Here is a 15,852-nt window from a genome sequence, read left to right on the forward strand (position 1 = left end):
CTATGAATTGCCAATTTCATCAGTTGCAAGGAATGTTACGCTGAATAACATGGTGGCTCCCCTTTTCCTGCAACAGACTAACACAGCTGTCTCTTTGGGAATTCATCTGGAATGTCTCAGCAGCCCTGTATCATCTTAATATGTCTGGAAGCAAAATGCTTCTCTTTCCTAACCAACTGTTCTCTCTTCCATTATTCTATCTGAAGATAACTTCTATCAAGAACAAGTACAGTAAGTCTGACTCGTTTTGTTGTTCTCTGCAGGAGAAAAACTGATATAAAGGATGTATCTAAAGCAAATTTGTAGTCTGCTTTTTGATCAATCGAATGTAGGTTACTATTTGTAGCAAATAGTATGTAGCAAATTGAAAGGAGATTGTAAAACAACCATGATCTCAATCCTAAATTTTGGCAAAGACAGCGGTCCATCTGTCACGTATAAAAGTAGGTTATGCCATTTCAGACGAAGCTTTTACTCCCCTCCCCCTTAATATGACACTGGTGATAATTTAGTTTCCTTTTCTGACAAACCCTTTAGCTATTAAATGTGTTCAAATGTGTATGATTTGAAACCAACAAATCTTGCATTAATTCATACATTCATTATGTTAACAAGTGACCAAAAGGCAGAGTGAAGGACTGTGGTGTTGGAGGAAATTTTTGAGAGTGCCTTGGACTCTCAAAAAGAAGATCAAACCAGTCCATACTCCAGGAAATAAAGCCTGATTTATCAGCGGAGGGAAGGATATTAAATGCAAAGATGAAATACTTTGGCCGCATAATGATAAGATAGGAAAACTTGGAGAAGATAATGATGGTGGGGAAAATTGAAGGAAAAAGGATGAGGGGCCGACCAAGGGCAAGATGGATGGGTGGTTCCTTGAAGTGACTGGCTTGACCTTGAAGGAGCTGGAGGTGGCTGGTCCATGAGGTCACGAAGAGTTGGAAGCAACTGCACAAATAAACAACAACAACAAAAACAGCAAATAATCACCCATCTTCTAACTAAAGGTCTTTAATATATAGGCACCAACCCAGGATGAATTAATTTAAAATAATTGATAATTTAAAAAGAAATAGTTAATAACTAGCCAACAATTATTAACTTTTTTATATAATGTGAATTTATACTTGTATTTGTTTCAACTTTGGTAGGCCTCAAGACCCAAATTGGGAAATAGGCAGGATATAAATGGATATTTTTGTTGTTGCTTTTAATTACACATACGAAGGGCACAAGTTTGGGAAAGAATGGTTTAAATCAAGTTTCCCAGTGATATTTCATATATTTACTAAATACTGGGGCAAATCCAACCACTAACTTGTGTTAATATATAGCTAAAGGTACAATCCTGTACAAAAAATATGACAGCCAAGGTGATGTAGGGTATGGAAGAAATTCCACTATGGTGAGATATAGTGGAATTGTATATTGACATCATGGTTATGCATATGTAAATAACATATGCCTCCATGCATGCTTGCATGGAAAACCTGCAAGAAAATCCTAATCTCTCTCCCTCTCCCCCCCCCCCCCCATACACACCAGATCAATCTGATAGAGAGGTAAAATACATTTTAAGATGATTGTGCTTATGATGACAACTGGCCCATCCATGTTGCTATGGCCAAAGGTGCTTCTTGACTGATATATGCTGGAGTTACCAATCAAATACTATTTTCCACAATGTTTCATCTATAACACATATCTTAAAGTAAGATAATGCAAAAAGGTGATGGGGATACATAGCAGGATTACATATGGAACATCTGGAGCCACCATTCCTTTTAATTTCCCTGGATGAGTAATGGTGACCTGGAAATACCTAGCCTGTACAATATGCTTGGCTTCAAACAGGCAGCCAGTTACACCACAACTAGTGTATAGTATAAACTGCCACACAATAAAGGTACAAATCAGATCCAAGAAAGGGTGTAGTATTGGTCTGCCTCTCTTTTGTCCCACAGCACACATCTGCTATATGGGGTTACCATAAATTGACAGGTGCAAGAAATTGTGTTGGTCTCCAGGTATAAAACTGCAACACCCAGCACTCTAGGAATACACTTATAGGTACACTTATAGGGGCTGCAGTGGTGCAGCTGGTTAAACCGCTAGCTATGGGAAAAGTTAGTGACTGGAGGGTTTGAAACCATGAGTCAGGGTGAGCTCCCGTCAGCCCTAGCTTCTGCCAACCTAGCAGTTTGAAAGCATGCAACATGAGTAGATCAATAGGTAATGTTTGGCGGGAAGGTAAAAGGGTGCCCTATCCAGACATGCCAACAAAAAGATCAGAGATGTTTACAGACAACACTCCTTGGCATGGAAAAATTGAAAAAGAGCATCCCCCATGGCCAGAGTTGAGCATTGCCTCCAGAGGAAGTGAAAAGGGGAAGCCTTTACCTTGTCTGTGTATTGCCTTTTATGGCATGTTCACCTTACATGTACTGTAATCTGCTCTGAGTCCCTCCGGGGAGATAAAGTGGAATATAAATAAAGTATGTTATGAGCCCCCGGAGGCGCAGTGGGTTAAAGCACTGAGCTGCTGAGCTTGTTGATCGAAAGGTCGCAGGTTCGATTCCGGGGAGCGGCGTGAGCTTCCGCTGTCAGCCCTAGCTTCTGCCAACCTAGCAGTTCGAAAACATGCAAATGTGAGTAGGTCAATAGGTACCGCTCCGGCGGGAAGGTAATGGCGCTCCATGCAGTCATGCCGGCCACATGACCTTGGAGGTGTCTTCGGACAACGCTGGCTCTTCGGCTTAGAAATGGAGATGAGCACCACACCCCAGAGTCAGACATGACTGGACTTAGTGTCAGGGGACTACCTTTACCTTTACCTTACTATGTTATGTCTAGGAAGAGTAACTAATAGTGGAAGATCATATCTTCAAATGGTCCTAATTTAATAGTGATAATCCCAAATAATCCTTCGCTGTCCCACTTTTTGAGTTACTTTTAAAATGTCCAAGTTTCTTTAATTTCTCCCACTTTCTTCATGTATCTTCACATTCCTTTTCTGCTATGCACTATGTAGCTTCTACACAGGATTGGACCCCCCCCCCCCCAGGGTTCTGAATCACAAGTACAGTTTATTTTAAGCATGTCCTAAATGCCCAAATAAAGCTCTTGTGAAGTCACATTTAAGAACTAAAAGACTTGGCATTATTTATTTATTATTATTTATTTACAGTATTTATATTCTGCCCTTGTCACCCAGCAGGGGACTCAGGACAGATTACAATGCACATATACATGGCAAACATTCAATGCCAATTAGACAATACAACATATATAGACAGACACAGAGGCAATTTAACATTCCAGCATTCCGGCTTCATGAGTATATGCTAGATTCCAGCCACAGGAGTTGCTGCTGCTTCACTGTCCATTTGTGACTCTGAGTCCTTTGATGGAGTACTTCCTCACTCTTCTGCACACCACTGGAAGGTTTTATGGCATCGTAAATTAGTTAAATTAGCCTCCCTGCATAAAGCGGTACCTAAATTTCCTGTTTGACAGATGTAACTGTCTTTCGGGCTGCAAAGGTCTATGGCAAGCTAGACTAATGGCTGGAAGCTCACTCCGACCCAGGCTGGCTTCGAACTCATGACCTCTCAATCAGTAGTGATTTAATGCACCACATCCCGGTCCATTATGGCATGTAGAATCTATAAGATTCCAATGGAGGAAAGGAATCCACTGGAAATTGTAGAAACATTGGTAGTTTTTTAAACCATTAAAACAAACCAGACAGTTGGTCCTCCATATCCTTGATTATGAAACAAACCCTCTATAGATACCAAGGATCCACTATATTGTATTATACCATGAAGATAAACTTTCCCACAGTCTTAGCTTTAATGAAGCAGGAAAACCTTAATAATATTTGAAGAAGTACTGCTGCATAGTTGCACTGCCCAGGAAATGATTATCTCTCTCTATAGGTAGAATAAGATGACTTCATGCTTCAGTGTGTGCGAGAGAAAAAGAGAGAGATATTCTATGGATCAACCAGCAGGGGTCACCACTTTACAGGTGATTCTCAGGAGAAAAGGAAGAGGAATTAACAAAAGTAAGGGCAAGATGGATGGATGGCATCCTTGAAGTGACTGGACTGACCTTGAAGGAGCTGGGGCTGGTGACGGCCGACAGGGAGCTCTGGCGTGGGCTGGTCCGTGAGGTCACAAAGAGTCGGAGATGACTGAATGAATGAACAACAACAACAAATTGGGTAGAAAGTATCTTTGCATAGTTGAGCTAACACGCAGAGCAATAGAAATTCTTTGTTCAAGGGATGTATGGTAACTGAGGCTGGACACAGTGTTTTGAGGAACTGAAATGTGGTATTCCCCTCTCTTATTTAAAAAAAAATACTGCCATTCTGATCATGCTTTTGTAAAGAGACTTGACTATTCTTGCAGAAGTTGTCGTTGCTACCTACTTTGAAGTCATTTCCTACTTATGGCAACCCCATTACAGGGTTTTCTTTGCATGATTTCTTTAGAAGGGGTTAGGTATTATCTTCCTCAGAGGCTGAAAGCATGTGACATTCCCAAGGTCACCTGTGGGTTTCCATGACTGTGCGGGAATTTGAATCCTGTTCTCCAGAGTCGTAGTCCAATCAATGGTCATATCACTGCACCATACTGATTGTTTCAGATGTTTAAAAACAATGCTTTTGGCTTTATGAGAACTACCACTCTTCTTAATGTTCCCCCAGCAACAGCAAGGGTATCCCTCTGAGCAGCTAAACCAGGAAATCCCAACTGGATGGCTCCGCATGAGGGTCTTCTTCCAGGGGCAAACCAAGAATGGGCAACTTGAAAGTCCCTGAACAGACTCAGAAGTGGAGTGGGCAGATTAAAAGACAACCTGGCAAAATGGCTCTACCTAAAAGAATCCCACACCTTGTGTAACTGTGGAGCAGAACAGACAATTCTGCATCTGTATGCTTGCCCACTATGGCCTGCCTTATGTACAGAGGAATAATTGTTGGTGGCTACAGACAAGGAAGATAGATGCTTTTGAACTGTGGTGCTGGAGGAAAGTTCTGAGAGTGCCCTGGACAGCGAGAAGATCCAACCAGTCAATACTTCAAGAAATAAAGTCTGACTGCTCATTGGAGGGAAGAATAGTAGAGGCCAAGATGAAGTACTTTGGCCACATCATGAGAAGAAAGGAAAGTCTGGAGAAGACAATTATGCTGGGGAAAATGGAAGGAAAAAGAAAGAGGGGCTGACCAAGGGCAAGATGGATGGATGGCAACCTTGAAGTGACTGGCTTGACCTTGAAGGAGCTGGGGGTGGTGACAACCGACAGGAAGCTCTGGTGTGGACTGGTCCATGAAGTCACGAAGAGTCGGAAACGACTGAACGAATGAACAACAAAACAGACAATGCCATTGCTGTTGCCCATTTTTTGTCAAAATATATTTAGCTGCCTGCACTCCTTCTATTTTTATCAGTTTTATATTAATCTATGAAATGCTTTTGATATGAAATAATAACCATACTGATTGATTATAGTGGGGCCAAATTAGAATGCATATTATATTGGAAGATTAGGACATAGTAGATGACATTACAGGCAGTTCTCAAATTGTGAACAAGATAGGTTTGTAAATTGGATTTGTTTCTAAATTGGAACAGGTACATTTTTAAAAATGTAAATCCAGCCAAATAGAGAGAGTTCTTAAGTTTTGGATAGCACAGGGAAGGGTTAACACCCGTGTGGTGTTTGTTTTGCTGTCTGTGCCCCTGTTCACAAGATTTCATCTCACTTTCTGTCCCTGTAATAATTGGATTTTGAAAAACTTGATTTGTTGTGGAAACAAGGATTAGTCATAAAGCTTCAATGGATAACTCTTTCTCCATTATAAGTCTTTCAGGAGTGGATTTTCCTTCCTAGGGATAGATTTCTCTCACTTCCTGTTATCTCACCACCACCCCATTCTTAACTATGAGTCATTTGTAAGTCAGATGGTTGTAACTCAGGGACTGCCTGTATTATGACCTATAGCAGTGTTTCCAATCGCTGGTTTTCCAGTCGTCTTGGACTTCAGCTCCCAGAATACCTGATCATTGGCCAAGGCAGCAGAGGGTTCTGGGAGTTGAAATCCCAAACAACTGGAGGACCAAAGGTTCAGAAACCCTGGCCTATAGAATAGCCATGGGGACACACATGACATAGGTGTCCACAATGGGAGTTGAAGCATGCACTGTATCGCTGTTGTGAAGTCTGATTTTGCTGGCAAGTAACCTGTTCACATGGGACTGCTGTCTATAAGCAATGAAAGGTTTGCCATCCAAGGCCTTGGGAGGGAAGCAATATTGCTTGGGATGGGCTGTAAATCATTGATGATAAATTTTAGTGGTTGAAACATAATCTCATCAAGTTTCTGCTAGAGGGAATCATTCATAGTCTATTTTTAGTACTTGGGCAACATCTTATGAAAAGGAAGTATCATTTTCTGTTAAACCAAAGCCTACATTAATCTAAGCTGGGAGAAATTACCCCGCTAAGTCATTTGTTACTTTTTGAAAAAACAGTCAGCCATAAAATATAAAATTAAATTGTAGTGCAATAGTGTTACATATTTCCAGTGAGTACTAGAAACATTCAATGAATCTGTAATTAGACTGCAAGTCCTTGCATTCTGAATCAACATAGCCAACAGGGAGGTATTCTGGAAGTTGCAGTTCAACCAGTGGGTTTCCATGGCCAAGCAAGGCTTCAAACCCCAATCTTCAGAGCTGTAATCCAATGTTCAAACCTCTACACCACAGTGCCTGCTTTTCTCAAAAGAGACCATGCCAAACTGCAAGCTTTCTGTCCAAAGTGCACAAGCAGAACACTGCTGAAAAGTATTAAGTGTTGTCAATTCACAGTTAAGAATTTTATTTTGCTTTAAATGTGGCTTCTTATAGGTTTGAACAAACATCTCAAGATATGGTCAACAGGTGGTGTCTATAAATCTGCTGTTGTTGTGTGCCTTCAAATATTAATTGACTTGTCATTGAAGTCCAACTTATTGCAACCCTGTCATGGAACTCTCTGCAGCTCAGAGTGTGTGACTTACCCACTGTCACAAAATGCATTTTCTGTTGGAGATAGCAACCTTCTCAAACCTCTTCGATTTAACGTTAAGTCTGTTCATAATGTGATGTTTTATTTCTGAAGTGTATGTCTTCTTTGGTTTGCAGTTTCCTTAGCTCTGTATACTTGAGGCAGTGGAAAGGGCTGAAGATCATGTGACGGAATAGAATGCATTGTAAACATGATGACAGTTGAGGAATGAGTTAATACTTGAGTCAGTTAGAATAAACATGTCAGTGTTAGAATTTAGGAGACAGTCAAGCCTTGAGTCAGCTTTAGTACAGAAGTCTGTTTTTCAATCAGATGTCAATGTAGGAAGTTAGAAAACTGTTGATGTTTGAATTCTGTCATAGCCTCCACATTTTCTCCTTCTATTTGCCGGTTACCAATCTGTTAAACTTGCCTGTTAAACTTCAAATAAGCCAGAATCTTGGTTTATTTGAAGTTTAACAGCAACCCAGCCTTTGCACTTTCTTCTTTCACCTTTATTAGAAGGCTCCTCACCTCCTCCTTGCTTTTGGCCATCAAAGTGGTATTATCTGCATATCTATGGTTTTTAATGGTCTGTATTGGGGTATATGATTAGACAAATAGCCTGAATTCAAACCCTACAACTCCCAGTGTTCCTCACAATCCGTGTTACTGGTTGGGTTGGAGGAGTTTGTGCAGCAACCTCTCGATTTCCGATTACATTGTTGTTACTTTGAGGAGAAAAACCGACTTGGAAGATAAGGGGAAGGTCATACAAAGAACCCTGTTTGCCTTCCTATTTGCTCAGCCAGCCCTCTCCATGTTGGGCGGGGAAATGATTCAGGCTATGAACTTCCAGCAAGAAGCCAACGTTAAACCGCATTTCCGCTCCTTAGACTAGAATCTGGGCCAGCGGGCGAGGCTCTGGAGAATGCGGCGTGGAAGGCGCAAGAGCGGGGAACACCTTCTTTTGGCACTTGTCGCCTCGAAAACAAGTTTTCCACCTCTGGATCAAAACGGGCGCGAAGTCCCACCCCAAAATCAAGCTTTAGAGGGCGGAACACTACAATAGAGATGCCCCTCTTGTCATAGGAGCACAGGCTTGCTTTCCTTTCCAGCACCTCGCATTGTGGAGTTAGTAGAAGCGCTTGGAAGCCAAACAGGCTTAGGCTGGAGGCAAGAAAGGGGAGCTTTGTGCCACCACCGCCACCACTAGCCGCCTCTCCCCGCCTAGAAGGAGCCTTCGGGGTGGGGCCTGAGGAGCAAGGAGCCTCCCTCGCCTCCCCTTCCCTTCCCTTTCCACGAGGGACGCGCCTCAAGCGAGCGCCCTCCCGCCTCCAGCCAAACAAGAAGGCTGCTGTTGTGCGCGCGAGGAAGCCCGCCGCGCGCACAACGAGGAAGCGAAACTCGGGGCTCTGGGGCAGCCAATCAGAGGCCCGCCCTGGGCTAGGCGGCGGGGGGATTGGTCAAACCGCGCCAGACCTGCGCTCCAGTCCAGAGGAATGAAGGATGGCCGAAGGAAGCCGGATTCCCTATAGGACCACAGGCTCGACCCTCTTGCACCCGCTCAGCCACCTCCTGGGCATCCCGCTGGATCAGGTCTGAGGGATGCTGCTAAGGCGGAAATCAAGAATTATAATACGAATAATAGAATGCATTCACTGTTGAATAAATGCAGTTTGACACCGCTTTAATTGCAGTGGCGCCATGCTCTAAGTTCCCCAGCACTTTACAAGGTCGTTCTCCTTCTCTGCCAAAGAGTCCTGATGCCTCACCCAAGTACAGCTCTCAGGATTCCATTGCATTCAAGTGGTGTCAACCTGCATTCATTCTTACAGTGTAGAGTTGAGTATGCATTCATTCTTACAGTATAGAATAAGGCATACTCAACCCATTGGTTGAATATGCCTTATTTTGAAACGTTTGGCACATGTTTTTGGATTTTTTCCCCTCCAGATTTTGGAAGAATTGTATTTGTATATAATGAGAGATAGGGCCCAAATCTATCTACAAAATTCACTTATGTTTTTATGTGTGTGTGTATATATGTGTGTGTGTGTATGTATGTATGTATGTGTATATATATATATATATATATACACACACACATATACATATATACACATATACATACATACATACATACATACATACACATATACAGACATACACACAAACATAAGTGAAATTTCTGGATAGATTTGGGTCCTATGTCTCATTACGTACAAATACAGTTCTTCCAAAATCTCTGTGTGTGATATACATACTTTATACAGGTAATTTTATACAGATCTTTTCCAATCATTTTATGCACAAAACAAATTTCATATATACTGTACAATATGAAAGCAAAGGTATTGCTATATCAAACATATACAGTGGGCTATCTCAGATTCTGGAGTATTTTTGATTTTGGAATTCTGGGTAAGGAATGCTCAACCTATAATATGTCCTGAATGATATGTTTTGGAAAGTTAGTGGTACTCATTACTTTTGATACTTGTAGGTACAACCAACAGAGTGTAAGAAGCCGGATTGCTTGTAATCTTTTTTTCCCCTCAAACGCACTGAATTCCTGCGATTTGGGTTTGTTTTTTCCTGTTCACTTCTTCATTGAGTTGCCTTTTGGATAGTTTGTACATTTACAGAAAAAGAGGCAGAAATATATCAGGATCATGGAAAGTGTAATGAGAAAATGAAGGGATGAGATGAGAAGAAAATCAGGCGGCTCTTAAAAAGAATTAAACGACATCCCATTCAGCATGTTTGGTTGTGTGGGGGGCAACTTAAATTCCAAGGAAAAATTGTATGTGTGGATGAAGTGGTGAAGAAGTGGTGTGGTTCACATAGACAAGTTTGTAAAAAACCATATGTTGTTATGTCTGACACAGTTTAAATGCTCTTTGAAACAAACAAGGAAATTATTCATTCAGGAAACAAGAATGGACTACCCTCTCTGTGAGATTTATCTCTTCTGGTGATTTTTGATTTGAATTTGATCCCACTCTAGGAAAAAGATAGCGTATTAAACAAATAGATAAACAGTGTTTAAAGTCTACTAATAGGCCAAATAAGGATTGAATGTGAGAATGAAGCCCCATTATTGTTAACATTAGAGTCGTAACTCCATATTTGCAATTTTAACTTTTGCAGATTTGATTATTTACAGATTTGATTAAAATGTTATCTCTGGGAATCTCTAGGTCCTCTAGTATGACTTCATATTCAGCATTCTCTGGTCATGTATTCTCCCTATAGATATTTAGGGAGAATACTTGTCTAGGAATCTCTAGGGATGAGATCACATTAGCGTTATAAAACAGAGTCATCTCCCTGTCATCCAATTTGCTCCTGCAGAATTCTGGGAAATGTAATTTAGGGTGGGGCCTTTGGAATTCTCAGCTAGAGAGGTCCTGACTTCCCCAAACTACCATAAATTTCGTAGAATTATGCAGGAGCAAACCAGACAACAGGGAGACAAAAACTCCAGTTCTGTAATGCTAATGTGATCTCATTCTAGGTCATCCAGTACTAATCTGTGTTCAGCTTCCAGGGAAGGTTGACCCATCACCCAATGCTTGGTCTGCTAACTATCCTCCATTCAGCAGCCAAGTTATGGAATACTGTCCAACTCCTGTGGCATAATCATCTTACTTGATTTGAGATATTTTGCTTTATTTTCTTACTTGGGATGTACAGTTCTGGAGAGACCCCAAACAAATTGATACCTCAGAAACAGACTCTGCACTTTCCAATTCTAAAGAATCGATGGGGAGGGATATTCTATCTTTATTACTGTTGAATCTGATAAGGGTTAAAATCATTGCAGTTGATGAGTTTGAATTGGCGCGGATTTAAATATCTGCCGGGGAGGCTCTCCTTTTGGTCCTGCCACCATCACAAGTGTGGTTGGTGGGGACAAGGGAGAGGGCCTTCTCGGTGGTGGTCCCCTGGTTTTGGAATGCCCTCCCCAGGGAGATTAGATAGGCCCCCACACTGTTCTCCTTTCATAGGGATTTGAAGATGTGGCTTTTCAAACAAACTTTTGAGAATGCTTAGTCCCTATTTGTTCTGCACAGTGGTTGCACATCCTTGCACTTTATCCTATGCCCTCTCTCCATAGTTGCAGCTTTCACTTATTCCATTCCTATTGCTTATAGCTTGGCCGTGTTTACAATAGCTTACCTCCACTGGTTGATGACCTCAGTTTTATTGAGTTTGAGTTTATGCTTTTATATGCATAAATACAATAAAATAGAGCATAGGTGTTCTATTTTATTGTATTTTACATTGTACTTCATTTTTATGTTTGCTTTTAGGCACTTTTTGCTGTCTGTAAGCTGCACTGAGTCCCTTCAGGGAGATGGTGGTGGGATATAAGACTAAAGTTGTTGTCGTTGTTATTTTGAGATTTCTTATTTCTGCCATCTAGATGGAAAAAGGAGCATGGCAGGGAGTATAGAAAGATTGCATTTACAGGATGGAGGGGGTTGAAAACATTCTATACCCCCTACCATGCTCCTTCTTTTTCCATCTAGATGGCAGAAATAAGCAATCTCAAAATAACAAAAACAACAACAACTTTAGTCTTATATCCCACCACCATCTCCCTGAAGGGACTCAGGGCAGCTTACAGACAGCACAAAGCACTGTTCAATTCAATCTGAATAATGCAGAAAAAAGAGGGGAAAGTGTGCATGCCTCCTCTTAATTCATTGTTAGCATTTAGTTAGTTATCCTAAATGAAGTTCAAAATTGTAAACCATGGGCACTGTAGAAGAAAGCCCTAGGGCAATGTTTCTCAACCTGGGGTTCGGGACTTTTGGGAGGGTCACGAGGGGGTATTACAGGGGTCACCAAAGACCATCAGAAAACACAGTATTTTCTGTTGGTCATGGGGGGAAGTTTGGCTCAATTCTATTGTTGGTGGGTTTCAAAATGCACTTTGATTTTAGATGAACTATAAATCCCAGCAACTACAACTTCCAAATGTCAAGTGCATTTTCCCCACCAGTGTTCACATTTGGGCATATTGAGCATTCATGCCAAGTTTGGTCCAGATCCATCATTTTTTGAGTCCAGAGTGCTCTCTGGATGTAGGTGAACTATAACTCCAAAATTCAAGGTCAGTGCCCATCAAACCCTTCCATTTTTTCCTTTCAAGTGTATTTTCCCCACCAGTGTTCACATTTGGGCATATTGAGCATTCATGCCAAGTTTGGTCCAGATCCATCATTGTTTGAGTCGAGTGCTCTCTGGATGTAGGTGAACTATAACTCCAAAATTCAAGGTCAGTGCCCTTCAAACCCATTTTTTCCTGTTGGTCATGGCAGTTCTGTGTGCCAAGTTTGGTTCAATTCCATTGTTGGTGGAATCCCAGCAACTACAATTCCCAAATGACAATCCTCATCAGTATTCAAATTTGGGCGTATTGGATATTTGTTCCAAATTTGGTCCAGTGAATAAAAATACATCCTGCATATCAGATATTTACATTACAATTCATAACAGTAGCAAAATTATAGTTATGAAGTGGCAACGAAAATAATTTTATGGTTGCGAGTCACCACAACATCAGGAACTATATTAAGGGGTTGTGGCATTAGGAAGACTGAGAGCCACTGCCCTAAGGGTACATATCATTTAGTCTATTTTTGATTGACTGATTTCCCCTAGTATATTGTGGGATTTATGGAGTAGAATGATAGATATAATAACACATTTTCCTCTCAGGGATACAAAGAGCATATTGAAGAATCACATACCCTGATTTTGTCTTAATTGGCAAACTGAATCCTACAGACTGTTAGAATGACAGAAATGGAAATCACTGCCATAAGAAGATGTTGGGAATACATGCAAGCTTTAAATTTTCCTATATTTGCCGAGCCATCTATGTATGAATGTTTCTCCCCAAACATTGAAAAAAAATCAGCACAGTAAGCTGAAAGGAACATTTGTATGATGTCTCTTTCCCGGCTGATTTATTTCCAATGTTTTTCCTTGTTTCCTGAAAACAAACTTTCAAGTTGAACTGCCTCTACAGCATGGCAGTTGGAAAAAAAAAAAAACAACAACCCCAAAACAAAACCTGCTTCTGAAGGTCAAGTACTTTGCCTTTGGAATGTATCGGAATGTGCCAAATGTCAGATATTTTCAGGGCTGTGTTGAGGCAGCTTATAACTCTGTCAGAGTTTGGGAGCTCCACCCTAGTTTTCAGGAAGGAGAGTGGTACAGTCTGGTTTGATACTATCAGTATAGTTTGAACTGAATGCAAACAAAACAGTGTGTAAGCCTATTCTACACGATTTGCCCGGAGGTGTTGCCTTTCACTTGCTCTTGAGAAAAATGAGTTTTTCAGTCAGTCGGGAATCAAATAAGCGTTTCTCTAGACAAGGCAAATGTGTTGGGAGGTTGCCTTATTACTTACGGTACTTCCCATTTCAGAAAATCTAACCAGACAATGTATCTGTTATCCCAGACTATTATTGGCCATTCCCAGCTGCAATATTCCTTCCCACCCCATCCCATATCATTAAATAGATTTTTTTTAACATTTTGGAAACATAATAGCACTGCTTTTCCCCCTATCTGTTCTTTTTAGAGTTACAGTGCATCAGTACAATGGCACGGTTGCAATGTAACTGAATAACTCTATTTTTTTAAAAAAACCATTATGCTCTTTAAGCCACAGGACAACCTCAGCAAATTATGTTCTGTTTTTAAAAGACCTCTCGAAACAGTGGGTTGTTGTAGGTTTTTCAGGTTGTATGGCCATGTTCTAGAAGCATTCTCTCCTGACCTTTCACTTGCATCTGTGGCAGGCATCCTCAGAGGTTGTGAGGCAATAACATTATTAAATGGGAAACCATTTGACATTAAACCATTAGGAGAAAATCATGGAATTTTGAGGCACAACCTCTGAGGATGCCTGCCACAGATGCAGGCAAAACATCAGGAGAGAATGCTTTTAGAACATTGCCTTACAGCCCAAAAACCCTACAACAACCCAGTGATTCCGGCCATGAAAGCCTTAGACAATATATTGAAAACCTCTGGAAACACTTTAGTGCAGCTCTAAAAACCCTCTACAAACAGTCTCCCAAATAAATGGAAGCAGCTCACAGAAACATGGCAGCAACCAGTAAACTCCAGGAGCTTTATTTATCATGAGGACTTGCATTTCTTTACACCATAAGGGTCATCCATTCCACCCTTCCAATAAATTGCATAAGTGCATTCTCCTGTTTAAAAAGCTCCAAAGAAGAAGACTCTACCACACTCTGAACATCATATTCCACTGTCAAGTTGGGGAGAGTGGCAGCTTTTATCCATTGTGTAGTCAAAAGAAAATTCTGACCTTCTGCAACCACCAAAAAGGGAGTTGGGGTGTTGTAAGGCAGTCTGTGATAAAACTGTAGTCTTGGTTTGGTTTGAAGGAATTTTACTGCTTGCTCAGAGAGGTGGTGGTAGAATGCAACCGTAATCTTATTGTCTGCAGGGGAAGGGATTTTTAAAATAAAAGCTCTGATATTTTATGCTTTAAACCGTTTTAAAAAATGATGGTGGGTTGAGTAAAATTGCTAACTTCTTTGTTATTTCAACTCCATTGGAATGCATCCTCCTGGTGTCCTTGTTGCTTGGGCTCCTCTTCCCATTTATTTCAGTCTCAGTTTACATTAGAAGCCCAGGCATACACTTCTAATGTAAATTGAGAGCTGTCGTTTTTTAGTATATCAGTGATGGTTAACTTTACTGATAAACTAATAAACATATACATAGATATAAATGTATGTTTAATACTTTATTTGTCATGAGGTGTGGTGGTCTGAGCATTAGACTAAAACTCTGCTCAGCCATGAAAATTTACTGGATGACTTGGGCAAGTTATACACTCCCAGACTCAGATAAATGCAAAAGCCACCCCCCCCCCCACATGTATAAATAATGCAGAGAAAACGTGATGATACAGTCTTCTTAGGGTTACCATAAATTGGAAACAACTTGACAGCACAGAATAACAAAATTGATTAATAGAGCAAATCAATTCCATGATTTTCTCCTAATCGTTTAATGTTAAATGGTTTCCCATTTAATAATGTTATTGCATTGGCATTAATAGTAATGTTTCAAACCATTGTGTGTGGTCTAATGCCTCTTCTCCCCAATCTTCATGGTCTGCTGTTGTGTGTTAAATTTACAAAGCATTGCACATAGTATACAGCTGAAGCACAACTAACCTGTTTCAACCATCTTAGGAATGTAGTCCTTATTCAAACAGAAAGATAGCACACCAGGAATTGATTCTGGTGTGCTATCCTATTGTTCTTTGTAACTTATTTGCAGTTAGATGGGGAACTTCACACAGACTAGAGGGCTTACCAGAAATGGGTCACCAGTCAGTTAGGGCCCTTCCATACAGCCCTATATCCCAGAATATCAAGGCAGAAAATCTCACATTATCTAAGTGTGGACTCAGATAACCCAATTCAATACAGATATTGTGGGATTTTCTGTCTTGATATTCTGGGATATAGGGCTGTGTGGAAGGGCCCTCAGTGTGTGCTTTATATCCACCACCGACCCATTAAAACACCCTGGCTACTTTTTGCTCCAAGTGGGAAATTGAAGTTAATGTTCAATTGTCTCGTTCACTGCTTCTATGAAAAAATGGCAACAGTTAAAGCTTTCTGAACAGTTGACTGTTTTAGACACTTAGATATTTTTTGTGTGCAGTGTTTACAGTGGAGTCTGCAGAAGATGCTTCAGCTGTACTTCATAAAAAGG

The 15,852-nt window shown here is 40.8% G+C and overlaps 1 protein-coding gene across 1 annotated transcript in view; it reads left to right on the forward strand.

The window, feature by feature from the left end:
- The first annotated feature begins 7,942 nt into the window (after nt 1-7,942).
- MBOAT1 (membrane bound O-acyltransferase domain containing 1) overlaps nt 7,943-15,852 on the forward strand; it is a 41,826-nt gene continuing 33,916 nt past the window's right edge. Inside the window, exon 1 of the mRNA XM_067467498.1 lies at nt 7,943-8,664. Coding sequence (XP_067323599.1) covers nt 8,575-8,664 — 90 coding nt within the window. The 5' untranslated portion in view covers nt 7,943-8,574. The remainder of the gene's footprint in view (nt 8,665-15,852) is intronic.

The sequence above is a fragment of the Anolis sagrei genome, chromosome 4 (assembly GCF_037176765.1).
Source record: "Anolis sagrei isolate rAnoSag1 chromosome 4, rAnoSag1.mat, whole genome shotgun sequence".
Lineage (NCBI taxonomy): Eukaryota > Metazoa > Chordata > Lepidosauria > Squamata > Dactyloidae > Anolis > Anolis sagrei.